This window comes from Lutjanus erythropterus, chromosome 10 (assembly GCF_056507025.1).
Source record: "Lutjanus erythropterus isolate fLutEry1 chromosome 10, fLutEry1.hap2, whole genome shotgun sequence".
Taxonomy (NCBI): domain Eukaryota; kingdom Metazoa; phylum Chordata; class Actinopteri; order Lutjaniformes; family Lutjanidae; genus Lutjanus; species Lutjanus erythropterus.
Window position 1 is genome coordinate 35309750 of NC_139326.1, and position 14267 is coordinate 35324016.

General features: G+C 37.6%; 1 protein-coding gene across 1 annotated transcript; it reads right to left on the bottom strand.

Moving 5' to 3' along the window:
- Positions 1-445: 445 nt before the first annotated feature.
- LOC146320777 (vesicle-associated membrane protein 8-like) lies at positions 446-14014 on the bottom strand. Its single transcript, XM_084729179.1, has 3 exons — positions 13816-14014; positions 5837-6004; positions 446-1864 (listed from the first exon to the last, which is right to left on the bottom strand). The coding sequence occupies exons 1-3, from the start codon at positions 13828-13830 to the stop codon at positions 1679-1681; spliced, it is 369 nt and encodes a 122-aa protein (XP_084585305.1). The 5' UTR covers positions 13831-14014; the 3' UTR covers positions 446-1678.
- Positions 14015-14267: the final 253 nt, after the last annotated feature.

Here is a 14267-nt window from a genome sequence, read left to right on the forward strand (position 1 = left end):
AACAAACAAAAAAAAGCCATCCGATTTATTTTTCACTAATGAAAGTTTGACTTAATTCTCAACATTTCAACTTTACTCTCAAAATGCAGTGTCATCATTTGATTTTCTTTTTTCTTTTGTGTTGTGAGAATGTATTCAAAATGTTGAGAACGAAGTTGAAATGTCAAGAGTAAAGTCAAAATAATACAATCGATATTTTGACTTTATTCTCTGCGTTTTGACTTTATTTTCAACATGCAAAAAGAGAAAAAAGTCTTTACCTGATACATTTTTTTCTTTTGCATTTTGAGACTGAAGTCAAAGTGTCAAGAGTTAAATCAAACTGTCGAGAATAAAGCTGAAATAACTTTATTCTCGACATTTCGCCTCTTCTCAAAAGGAAAAAAAAACTGCTGTCACCCAATTTGTTTTTTCTTATGCCTGGCATTAATACTGACAGTTTAGCTTAAGTTTTACCAACTTTATTTTCAACAGTTCAACTTTCAAAATTCAGATTCTTTTGTCAAGGCTTTGACTTAATTCTAAAAAAAAAGATTATTATTATTTTTTCCTTATGCCTGGCACTAATACTTCAAGTTGACTTCATTCTCAAAAAAGGAAAGCAAACAAACAAACAAAGAAAGAAACATTTTTTCACCCTTTATGCATGGCCCTAATTCTTTTCCGTAGGCTTTGTTTGTTGAATCCAAGTACCAAAGCCCTGCATCTTAACTGCAATATTTTAAAACACAGTAAGGAAAAAAAATGAATATAAAAAGGCTGGTGATACTGCACAGCACAACATGTACAAATCAACAACTTTGCATTATCTTCCACACATTTGTGTTGAGAAGAAAAACTACATAACAAATACAAATGTCATCATCTTCAGGTTTGACTGTGAGCTGTTGGCAGAGTGCAAACCTCTCTTCAAACATAAGCCTCCAAACCAGTAAGGACCTAATGTCATTATATCAGTGGAATGATTTTTTTTTTTCTAGATTGTCGACTTCAAAGAAACTGGAAGCACTTTCAAAGGTGGTACAAATGGTAACACACATATCCAACACACAATGCAGCCTTTCATTGCAATATATTGTAACCTAGAATTGCTACAGATTTGTCCTTATTTTCAATGTCGGCAACAAAAAAGGTCAGAAAATGTTGCCTGATTTCTTTTGACACTGCATTTTTCATCGTTTAAACTATACAAACTGTGCTTTGTAAAAGGTGCACACAAGAGGAAACATTCAAGACAAACATGATGTCGAGTAACAGGCTGGAGAATTTTTACACAAATCTGAATGACTTTCTCTTTGCCAGGGTGAAATAACCGTTAGTGAAACAGCCAAAGAGCTGACGTGGTGGTATCAAGTGTCCTTTGAGAACAGTGACAGTGTATTTGCTGCTGTCAGGCGAAGACCTCAGACTTTCCAGAGACTTTTATTTAATTTATGACTAATTTTTAAAAATGACTATGCTATAATTGTGTTACTGTGTCATTAAAGTTCCTTAAACCAAAGCATGAAGTCTTTGAATTCAAAAATAAGCAAGAAAGTTACCAGCAGAAACTAACTCAGAAGTAATAAAGGTTTCACCAGACAGCAGTGATTTGCTCGAGTCTATATATTACTTTGTATACTGTGCAATAATGTGTTCATGATTCACGTAAGTCTATATGTACAGCGTTTGTCTGTGTTTATGGTTTGCTGGTTGGTTGAACTATAGGAGGCACAGGGGCACTGACGGGGATGACTCCGGTGGCCAGCAGGATGATGATGAGGACAATGATGAGGACGATCACCACAATGACCACGATCAGCTTGACGTTTTTCCACCAGTAGGAGCGAGCGACTTTCTGAGACGTCTGCTTGAAGTGCTGAGCCTGAGCAGGGAGAGAGAGACAAGCGAATCCATTAAAGCAAGACATCATGTCTTTTTTTGTCAAAGTGGTTCAGTTCTTCATTACAGCTTCAATATGTGTGATTTCTTCTTGGGAGGGCTGTTATTTTATTGTTTTGCTCTGATTGATCAATAGCAAATGACATCTCTGTCTTGCCAGTTGCTTTTTCAACTGACATGGAAGCTGCAACTGTGGCTAACATTTTAGGCTAACTTGTTTTCTTGCAGACGCTGAGATAATACGATTGATAGCCTGACACTCACTGTAGAATAAATATGTAGCTGGTAGGGCTGCATCTATGGATTATTTTCATTATTGATTAAACTGGAGATCATTTTCTTGATTTATCATTTAGTTGTTTGGTCAATAAAATGTCAGAAAAATGTTGATCACCATTACCCAAATCCCAAGGTGACATCCTAAAATGTTTAGTTTTTTCCACAACCCAAATATATTAAGTTTACTGTCATAGTGGAATAAAGAAACCAGAAAATATTCACATTTAAGGGAAAGCGGCGAGCTTAGCTCTGTCCACAGATGGCAGTCTTTGTCTGCCTACCAGCATGGAAAACTGACATTTTTACTTTCCAGTTTAAGTACGCAATAAACAAACCAGATATACCATATTAACTGGTCACAAAAGCTCAATATTTAATATATCTCATTAGTGCAATTTACCTTTGTGGAGGTGAACCAATTTTATTACCTTTGACAGAGCAACACTACCTGTTTTCTTGTCATCATTTTTTGTTGCTTTGTGTTTATGATGTAGCCAGCTAGCTAGCTATGCATGAAGAATATTTTTTAGAAAATGTTGCCTTCAAATATTAGATAGTGTAGAGCCAGGAAATATGGACAGAGAGACAGTGATCGGATGAGCAAAAAAGCTAATGCAACCATTAGTTTACCAGTAGAGTTTAATCCTGGGAAGACCAGTTCCAATTTCCCAGGAAATACAATGATGGGAAATGGGGAAAATAATGTTTTATTTATTTAGCTTTTTTAAACATAGAACATATTAAAATATATTCAGAAAAATGTAGACTGACAGTTTATTGTTTTAAAGCATGCAGCAGATGTGTGTGTGTGTGTGTGTGTGTGTGTGTGTGTGTGTGTGTGTGTGTGTGTGTGTGTGTGTGTGTGCGCGCACTGGTAAACACAACACAGCCTATTAATTAACACAAAGTGCTATGATATAAAATTACATGCATTCTCCGAGTCTGACCTTGTCGGATTGCGCCTCTATTGTAGGTAGTACGGTAACACCTTTTAGCCCATCAAATTCATTCTGTTGGAGGCTGACCTCTTGTGAGTGCACTGATACTGTAGTGAATACGGTTGTCTCACACTGAAGTCATCTGTTGCAGGTAGCTCACAGCTCGCTCACAGCAGCGGAGCAAACGTAGAATACTTAGTTTAACAGAATGGCTTAGAAAACACTAAATGACTTGCTTTAATGCATCTCGTTAGTTTATATAATGAAGATTTGTAAAATATCACTTTCATGAGGTTGTTATTCTCAGAAGACAAATCACAGACAATAAACTTGCCGTTTCATAATCCTGGCAGTTGCAGTTGAGCAGCAGATATAACAAAGTTCAAGCTGGATATGAAGCTTATATTAATTCTAATGTTGATGGAGATATCTTGTGTTCTTTTGCCCTAATAATGATCAAAATAATACACAAAAAAGGTCAGGTTAGGAACACATATGCGTAATACTTTTTGTTGCATTTAGTGTTGCTTGAAATGACCAGGGCTTAGCTGAAGTTATGCCTTTAAAAAAAAAAAGTTTATTTCCCAGGATTCCCAGGAAAATTGGTTTCTTTTCCCAGGGTAGAAAAAGTCTAATTTTTGGGAAAAATATTAATCCTTAGTTACCAGCTATGTAGGATGATGACTTCCCTATTTTTAAACTTGCCTACTAAATTTGGTCTTCAACTCCAACCAATTTTCATTTCATTTGATTGTTTTCTACAATTTATGTCATCTGAATTACTTGAAAGATGCTATCATCTCATAAAAAATGAAGTTTAGTAACATTTCAGCTTCATCATGTAAATACACAAACTTTACTGGTGCTACTTTCTGTGCGGCTGGGGAAGGTTAGTCTCTGCTACCAAGGCTCCCTGACAGAGCACACAGACACCTCGATCATGTGTCATTGATAATGACTCCTTTGTTCATTCCTGGTGGTATTATGCAGGCTGGATGACTGGCATGGCTTACTGGCACAGCTAAATGGAACAGAGCCATTATTAATGTAATTAGATACAGTTGAGCTGTGCTTTTATGGCTATGACAAGTCCAAATGTTCACTGTGAAACAGGTCAGCTGTTTCATTTGCTGTGTTTTTGCAAGTGCTTCACCACAATGAAATTACTGTGATAATTCCACATATATGCTAAAAGAGTACAGAAATGTTAAACTGGAATGAACAGTTGTGTTCTTTTACAGAAAATGGTCACTTCATTCCCTCTGATAAACAGTGAGCTGATATTTTGACTTATCATTGCAGAGAAAGCACATGTGTACTTAATGACAACTCATTCAATTTAACTTTGTATCTTTCCTAGTCCTGGCGTTGTGAATGGTGACTCATTAATATGACTTCCTGGGACACGTCGGTGGAACAGAGCCATCATAAATGTCATCAGTTCCACCTGTGCTGTTCCTGCTGTGACAAAATCAAAATGTCTACTGTGAAGAAGGTTTATAGACTCTGAGCAGTGGAGCGTTTGAACCTCAGACAAAAGGCTGTTGAGTTAACGAGCTTGATCAGCTAATGAGGTGAAACTGGAACAGTGTCTGACTAAAAAGTGCTTCATTCAAAGTTTAGGTCAGAGCGAGAAAAAGGCCACAGTGTCTTGTCTTTATATATAGGGATATTTATGAGAACATATTTTCCTCTATGATTTGGTCTCTTGTCCACATGCAAATTGAGTTTTAGGTCAGATTTTTTTGAAAATGCCTTCTGAGGTGCAGATATTTCAAAACTGTGTTCTGTGTATCTGTGTGGCCATGTTTGAGAAACAGTGATGGCAGCCACGATCGGTTGGCCAATATTGTCGGCTGATATTGGCCTATCACAGCTCTTGGTCAATACATTGATATATGAAAACGTTTTATGGTTCTTTTTACAGGCCATAATGCAGAAAAACATATGAGGGGTCATTTAGAAATAGTGTCATTGCATAGTTTGTCCAGCAGACTGTGCTGTGACTACAATGTACATAAAACATCAGCCCATATGTCACTATCAGAAATTTCTTTTACTTAATATTGGTATTTGACCCACAAATTCAGCATCTGCTGGCCTCTATTATGCATCTGAAACAACAAACATAATGGTGTACTACAAATTTGTTTACTTTTGTTTAGCATTGCTAGGCTGTGTATCAAAAAGGTGTTAAGTAACTACAAATAAATACATACTTTTTTTGCCAAAGGAATTTTTTCTCTCTAACCCCAAGCGGTGACGGATTCAGCCCATCGCCATTAGGTGATATATTAATCCAATCACCCAACCCTATAACATAACTACTTCCTTAAGAGAAACCACACCGACTATTACCCTCATACGGTAACCAAACCCTGGTCTCCTGGGTGAAAGTCCTATGTTTGACCCATTCCCCCTCTAGCTCCCTCTGTAAACGGACTTGGACTTTTTAATGCGCTCGTCCTGAAAGGCATGTTAACTGTCATGAAAACTTTCAGCAGTTCATTTCCATGTACATGAATCTAGAGATGACCTTTTTTGCTACTGTGATACTGGGCTGGTAGATGAGATTCATTTGTGTTTTGTAATGTCTTGGATATAAGATGGCAACTACTGACAGTTTCCAACCTCTTCATTTTACACCAAGATGCACTGGTGCACATATGGGAATATAATCCACGTCTCACCCCACTTTCACGCTCAGTTAAAGCATAAACCTGAGTGGTAACACTGACCCCTTGCTGGAGGTCCTCTGATTTGTCCATGAGGTCATCCAGTCTCTCTCCTCGGGCCAGGATCCGGTCCACATTCTGCGTCATGATGTTTTTCACTCCATCTACCTGATCCCTCAGGGCCTGCACCTTGTCCTGTGGCATCGGCTCTGCGGCCACTCCTCCCTGCTCCTGGGGATGGAAAGAAAAAGGTCATTTACAGCAGTCAAGTAGAACACGTCAGCCGCAATCCATTTGTTTACTTTATCTTGTAGTTTTTACCAGTGCAAAAAAGCCACTTTGACTAAAGAAAAGAAAGAAAAGAAAAACACTTTGGAAATATGCTATTCGATGGACAGCAGTGACACTTTTCAAAGACTTGCTCTGGTTTCTCTCAGTAACTCAGCAATTAAAAATAACTGTCAAGGCTGTAAATAACATTTGGTTGAAAGCTCCAGATGAATAGGTCTTGGTACAGCTTTCGACACTGTATGCGGACCATAACAGGGCCGCAACTAATAATTATTTTAATTAATCAATTAATCTGATGTTTATTTTCTATGGTGAAAAATGTTGATCACTGTTTTTCAAAGCCCAAGGAGACGTCCTCAAATGTCTTGTTTTGTCTGCAAATCAATGATATCCAGTTTACGATCAGAGAAAAGTAAAGAAACCAGAAAATAGACACATTTCAGAGGCTGTACTCATAGAATTTTGACATTTTTTCTTAAATGACTCAAACTGATTAACTGATTATCAGTCGATTAATAATCAATTTGTCTTTGCAGTTCTAGACTATATCGTCCGCATTGACAGGTTGAAACAATATGTTTACAATACGTCTGCTCCTTGACAGCATGTGGAGTACCTCAAGGTTCAGTCATCGGAACACTTCCTTTTTCTTTGTATATAATTTTAGAATAAATGACACAATATAACAACAGTGTGCAAAGTGGTCATCAAAGCTAAATGTGGCTACTTTGAAGAACCTCATATATCAAAAACATCTGTAGTTCATCAGCCATGTAGGTGAAGGTCCATAAAAAAAAAAAAAGCAAAAAGACTCTCCCACACTCACTTGGAATCAAAGATTAATGTTATTAAATATTTGATTGCAAGTGCAGAAGATTGTTTGCAAGACTCTTTTATATTTTAGATTTTTAACAAAAACTTTTTTTGGTTACATGATTAATTAATTGCCAACTATACTGATAATCGATTAATTGTCCAAATTTTCTGATTTCAGCTTCTTCTGTATGATTTTTTTGGTTTCTTTACTAGGGGTGGGGGAAATTTCCGATTCTTAGATGCATCGCGATTCGGACGTGGACGAATCTGAATCGATTCACAAATGTCCAAATTTCGATTATTTAAATCTGTTAATTAAAGTGATACAGAAGCTTCTAAATAATGTGGAACTAAGAAGCGCGGTACGCGTCATCGCCGGGACACTTTGGGACGCGCACCTGGAGCGACACGCGCACAGCGGAAAACAAACATGGCCGACCGGCAGCCACCTTGCCATGAGGTCCGAACAGCTCCTTCTAATTTAAAAGCAGCCGTGTGGAAACACTTCGGCTTCTACAACGTCGACGGCGGAAGCGAACTGGACAAGAGCCACGTTATATGTAAGCTGTGTCGAGCTAAAATAAAATACTTTGGCAACACAACAAACATGAGAAGCCGTAACTCGATTCCACCCGACGGAGGAGTCGGGGAGACGGTAGGCTGCTGTTGCTGCGGCTACTAGTGGCTACTGTTGGTACTTTCCAGTTTGCACATATTTCCAATAGTTTAATAAAATATAATCGAAATGAATTCTTATTACAAATGCGCTGTTTTTAAAAATTGCAAGTGACGAATGCTTATTCAGTGAGACAAAAAGAAATGTGTTTGTGAAAAAGTGCATCAATATACATGAAGATGCATCAATAATCGTTTTATAATCGAATCGTAGCCCCTGAATCGTAATCGTAATCGAATTGGCAGGTGCCCAAAGATTCCCACCCCTATTCTTTACTCTGCAGTGACAATAAACTGAATAACTTTGGATAGTGTGTGAAACGAGACATTTTATCCTCATCTCTGGCTCTGAGAAACACTGACATTTTTCACTATTTTTTGATATTTTAAAACAAAGAACTACTGATCGATTAATCGAGAAAATAATTGGTAGTTACAGCCACTGGCCAGCAACTTTTGGTAGATTAGATTTGCTGTCATTTAGGATGACAGGAGTGTGTTAATATTCAGAAACAATGATTTGTTACTGTAGAAATGTGTGCAGAAGTTTACAGGGGGATGCATGGGAGTTTTAGTACAGGGGTCCAAACTAATGTTTTCCACCACCTTCTCGTAATCCACAAGGGGGAGCACTAACATTGATCCACAGCAGCTACACTGACAAGCCACACTGCCTGCAGATATGTCTGTCTTTTTTGTTAATTAGCCTCATGAGTGCCGGCATTATCTCAAAATGCCAGATAATTGGCCCCATTTATCAATAATCACTCTGCTCTTATCCTTTTCATTCAACACGCTTCAGGGAGCTTGAGTTTGATTAAAGCTTTGAATTTGATCAACACACTAAAAAGCTTCTTCAGTCACGCTTTTTTCCACCAAAGGAGGGTTGAAAAATTAGATGAATTCTAATAATCAGTCTCTCAGTAAGAATTATTAATTTAGTCACATTATCACAACTTTGATTAACTTTTGTAATACTTAGTTTGTCTGCATGAAAATGTAAGAAGAGTTCCAGTTTGTTCAGAAAGTTTTTAACAAAAACTAAGAGATGAAACAGTGAATAACTTTACACGACCAAAGAATTCAGATTTTTCCACATATTTTAAAAAGGATGATATTCCTGCTAAGCTGTTTGCATGGCTAACAGAAAATCAAACCTAAGTGTGATTCTCCATCTGACCAGAAACATGTCCTTTTCCTTTGTGAATGCACCTTTATCCCAGCCTTGCAAACTGTTGCAGAGTTGGTTTATTTACAACACACAGGACCAACCATAAACAGGCTGGAGGCCGTTGTGTCGCAAACTGTAACAATTAAGACACGCATTCTGATTGCGATGTAGAAATGTTCAAAGAAAACATAAACAATACTGCCTTATCCTACATTTTAATTGGAAAATGCTCATTAGACCCAATGGTGCCTCGCTGAACAAGCTGTTGTTAGAGATGACTGAGAAGATTTGTGTCAGATATAAGATGAACAGCTAATTACAACTATTTATAGCACAGCACGGAGAAAATTCAGAGGAAAAGACGCAGTGAATGAAGCAGTAACTCTTGCCATATTGCAAGTTGTAATGATTAAAATAACAGTATTACGAACACTCAAATATCCTTAAATTTACTCCTCGAAGATCCTGGGACGTCCTATGAGTCCTTCAAGGACCTTAAGTCAAATATATTCAGCAACATTTGGTTAGTTAGAAGAGTGAGAATTTTTAGAAGCCTCTTTTCAATACAGAATAATATATGAGCAATAAAACAACAGCGTTCACAACATGCTTTGCTTAGTATTGGTTTGTCAGTGTAAAATGTTAGCCCCAGTTTGTGCATTTCGTGTGGTAACATTAAATTCGAATCTAACAAAATATAGGGTAGCGAGCAGAGCCAAACCATATAACAGCTGACTGATATTCTCACTTTGATACTGGCCTATTATAGCTATGCAGGTATCGGCATATATGCTGTATTTTGGAATAATTCCAAATTCGTGATATCGAAACGCCAGTGCATGTAAACACAGTCAGAGTAAGTTCTGTTTTAGCAGCTTTCTTTGATTTTAAAGTTGATTTGAACAACTTTATTGTACATTTTACACTTTGAACTCTTAACTGCTAACTTTACTTGTTACGAGAAGTGCTAGTCAGTCTGTACAAACAGCTGTATGTCTTCTGAGGCTCTGGAGGAGCTTTATTTTGAAAAAAATTAAAGTGACACTTATCATTTGGTGTGAGTTGCAGAGTTTTGGAGTTATTGGCTGTAGAGATAGATCTCAAGAAAGACCTTGTTATGAGCAGTTTTATGTAGGAACTACTTTCTTCCTGCAACAGAATCTACCTTAAGTACTTTCTGTCTACTAGAGAGAAACTGCTCATGACAAAGTCTGTGGATTATCTTGAGTAACCAGGTCATGATTCCAGGAAAGTACTTGTATTTTTGGTACTTTGAGCACCACAAGCTGAGTGCCATCTACTCCTATTATCCTGGAGAGAAGGCAGACATCTCTATGGCCAAAAACTCCAAAACTTTGCAACTCACACCAAAACAATCTAGACTGATAAATAGCACTATAGAACAGGGGAAAAGATGAAGGTTTTGATTTTGGCATTAACTGTCCTTTTAAGGATTTAGGTGGCAGGGGAGGTTCACAGAAAGATACTATTAAGTTGCACTGAGGAGACTTTAAGATCCAGAGTTTGTGGTACTGATGCTTATCCCAGGGTCTAATGTTTTGATTTTGATCACTCTTTCTATTTATGTCTCTTCTGTGTCTCTATCTTTATGGAAGAGCAAAACTAAATCTCCGGCCCCTTTAAGGCTTGGCATTGGCTGGCCTCTGCAAATATGTCCTTTTGAACTTTGAATTAATAATTAATGTGCTCTCAGGATGGCCAGAGCAGTATCATCTTTTAAATCTGGGCTTCAGACATTTTTTTTTTAACTACAAGGCCTTAAATATTTAGTTATTTCCTTCTATTCCCCAGTGGCTAGATTCATCTGTTTGAACACAAGCCAATAAAGTGTTATGAATCCAGTCAGGCTTGCACTTTAAGACCACAATGAGCATGACAACTGGTGGTGGCTCTAAGAGTCCTCTTTGACTGCTCCACATGACAGCTGCCTGTCAAACCATTGTGTTTACATCTCAAGGAACGTCTGCTACAGCACGTCTGCGCTCAACAGGAAGATAGAGTCGTAGGTGTGATTTCACAGCAGAAATGTTAAATGCGAGAGTGGTGTGTGAGTGTGAGGCTGCATACAGTGACTTCCATGTCCCATGAGGTGGCACCAGACTGTAAACAAAGCTGTCTCTAGGAAACAGAGCAGGTTTTGCTGCGTCATCTGCTGCCACCCTCCCTACCTTCTGTCTCTAATCCTGTCTTCCTTCTTTCCAGTGTTCCTCCCTTTTGGTCCTATATCTCCCTTCCCTCATTGCTGTCATCTTTATTCTGCTCATTTTCCCCCACCATCTATCCCTCTTTCAATTTCCCTTTGTAGCCACTGATTCATGAAGTATCATCCAGATCACCTCTCAAAATGACAGACTTGCTTCTATGAAGCAGTTTTTGATCGTCTACAGTTTGTCTTGTTACTTTTGTCTTGCATTTAACATATTTTTCTGTCCTTTATCTCCCCATTAAAACATGTATTTCAGCATTCTTGTCAGATGCCTTGCTGTGTGTCCTGTTTAGCTCCTGCATTATAAACCAGCCTTTTTCTCTTTCCTCTTTTCCTGTAACAGTGCAAGTAGTTTGGCGTGAGGCTCACTGAATGGCTGACAGCTATCATGTATCAACATTCACAGAGGGAGGGAGACAGACATGCTTAGTACAAGACGTTCACGCACTGACTGCTACATTAAGTGTCCTATTCAAATATCTGAACTAATTTAAACCTTGTAGATGAATAATTGGAAAATGTGATTCTCTGTTGCACAGGAAAGTGACTTCAGTCTTCCATTAAAACTTATCATCTCAAACCAAAAGCTTGACAGATAAGACACCTTACAAATATTAAACTGATACATAAACGATACATAAGGAAGTGCAGCAGATAAATCAAATATTTCCTGTTCAAATGTTTGACCGCTGCTGTAAATGCAAAGGATGGATTTCATTTGTCTCGGTCAGCCATGTGAAATCCTCACTGCTCACTTTGTAATCTAGTCAAATGTGAAAATGCTCATCTGTGAGAGCACATGATGAAATTTGAATATTTCACACACAGACAGTGAGAGTTTCCTTTTTATTAAAGCACCATGATGCTGCAAAATAGGGGTGTAAGAATTTTTCAATCCTTGACAGTTCTAATGTAAAACCAACACTAATAAATGCTGCTGGCTACAGGAAAACACTATTTGTTGGTTTATCTCTTCCACTCAGCACAGCTGAGTCAGTGTCGCTAAAGTTGAAAGGTTCCTCTGGATCTTCAAAAAGAAGGAAGGCAATGTTTTAAAGCCACAGAGTTTTAACTGTTTAGCAGAGGAAGCGACACTTTAATGTTGATAGCATCTGACAGATGCTCATTAGAGCACACAGAGGCTAACTGAATGAGTCTCTGATACAGATAACAGTCTGAGAAGATCTGTCAGACACGAGTTGAAAATCTAATCACATAACTGTTTATAGCACAGTAGGAAGAGAATGCAGAAAGAAATACATAATTAAAATAGGTTTGAGCCATTTCTTGTAGTTCTGCAAGTTGTCACAAATAAAATAACAATATTTGGAAGAACACTTAAGGCATAGTATGCAACATATACCTAAAAAAAACAAACTACAGAAACAGAATTCATTTCAATCATCACTTATGACCCATTAGAAATGTGTAGTGACGGCTCTGTCCTCTGCCTGTATTTCTCATTATTTTACTTTGTGCGGATTACCACCCAAAACATGCTTCCTGCTTCCCAAATCCTACTGTGTCTACTTTTAAGTATTCTTAAATTTACTCCTTCCTAGATGTCAAAAATGTTCAGGCAAATGTCGCCAAGTTTGCAGTTTAAAACTACCTTGACACATAGTTTAAAAATTGTGGCAGGTAGTATAATACTAGGTACAGAGAATATTTAAAAATTCCCCTTTCAAGTCAGAAAAATAAATGAGGGAAGCATGCCTTCATTTAATATATCAGCTCTCAGAACATGCTTCTTCTTGCAATGCTTTGTCAACACTAAATGTTAGCCTCAGTGTGTGGGTGTTACAATCAAGTGCAACATAAGTTAGCAAGTACACCCCGACCGATTTCCCAGAACCCAAAGTGATGTCTTCAAATAATTTCTTTTGTCCAACGGACAGTCCAAAACCCAAAGACCCTTCATTTTCAGTCATAAATGACTAAAAATAGCAGCAAATCTTCACATTTAAGAACCTGGAACCAAAAAAAGTTTGATATTTTTGCATGAAAAATGACTAACAATTAATTGACTATCAAAATAGTTGGCAACTAATTTCATTTTGGTCCACAGATCAACTTATTGACTAATTGTTGCAGACATATTTTGCATTTGATTATACATAATATATTCTGTACAAGCGAGTATCAGCCAATATACTGACATCTGATTTTTTTACTCTCTGATATCGGCCAGTGAAACCCAGCATCGGTCAAGCAGTGAACTCATGATGTTATAGTTAAAGCTAGTGTTGAATGATGGATAACTATGCTGAATTAATAAGAAATATGTGTTTCATCTCTATCAGTAGGTAAGTTTCAGTACATTAACATTACATTAGCACATCTTTGAGTGGAGTTGTGTGTGTGTGTGCGTGTGTGTGTGTGTGTGTGTGTGTGTGTGGCTACAGGCGTCTGACTCAGTTGAGAACCAGAGAAGCAGAGTCGTGGTTTTGAAATATGTGCGGAAAAAGAAGGTTTTATGTGTTAGTGTCCGATATAAAACCTGATAATATATGGTAGCGAATTAAAGTTTCCATATGAAAGTGAAAGACCTAATTAAAGTGGAAAAAATGAGCTGAACCGCATTAGAGTCAGTATTTCCACTGTACTGTATGGTTTGAGCAGAGGGAGAAATTAGGCCATTTTGTTCGGAAACTCTGAGACTTCCTCTCCCAACAGTTTAAAGTTAATGCGCTCACTTGTGTAACTATTATACAAACTTGTTACAAATAGTTTTAAGTCAAATGCAACTTAATATATCCGGAAAATGCACCTGTTGCACGTCGTGTCTGACGTGAAACATGGAGACGGCGGCGGCGGAGAGGCTCTGAGTTACACAACAAAACACCAACCATTATCACGTACCGGATCAGTGTCCATACTGTCGGAAACAATGCCCTTTGACCGCAGACCCGGTGGGTGAACTTTCTTTGCTGTTGTCTCTGTTAATTAAAACCTTTAACTTTAAAAAAAAAACTCTTTACAGACTGCAGAGTTTGATGCTCCACCGAAGCGAATACGTTTCCTCCTCTGTTTAACTTCCTGGTTCTTGTTTTTTTTTTTTTTTTCCTTCAAACTGAATTCCTTCGCTTCAAGTGTCAAGTGGACCGTAACACACCCACAACATCCCCACCGTACTTTAAAAATAAAATACTTATTTTTTTTGAGGAAGTATGATTATCTAAAAGCCTCAAAATTAAAAGTGAGACTTTAATACTTTCAAAAGGTCAAGCCATATTTAACCGCAACATCAAAATAAATGTGAAACTACAATGTGAAAACTCATGTAAACAAATGAGCCTAGCTAATTTGCATTT

Coding starts and splice junctions, on each gene's coding strand:
- LOC146320777 (XM_084729179.1), bottom strand. Junction 1,865..5,836: donor CAGAGGACCTCCAGCAAGGG/GTCAGTGTTACC, acceptor CTCCCTGCTCAG/GCTCAGCACTTCAAGCAGAC.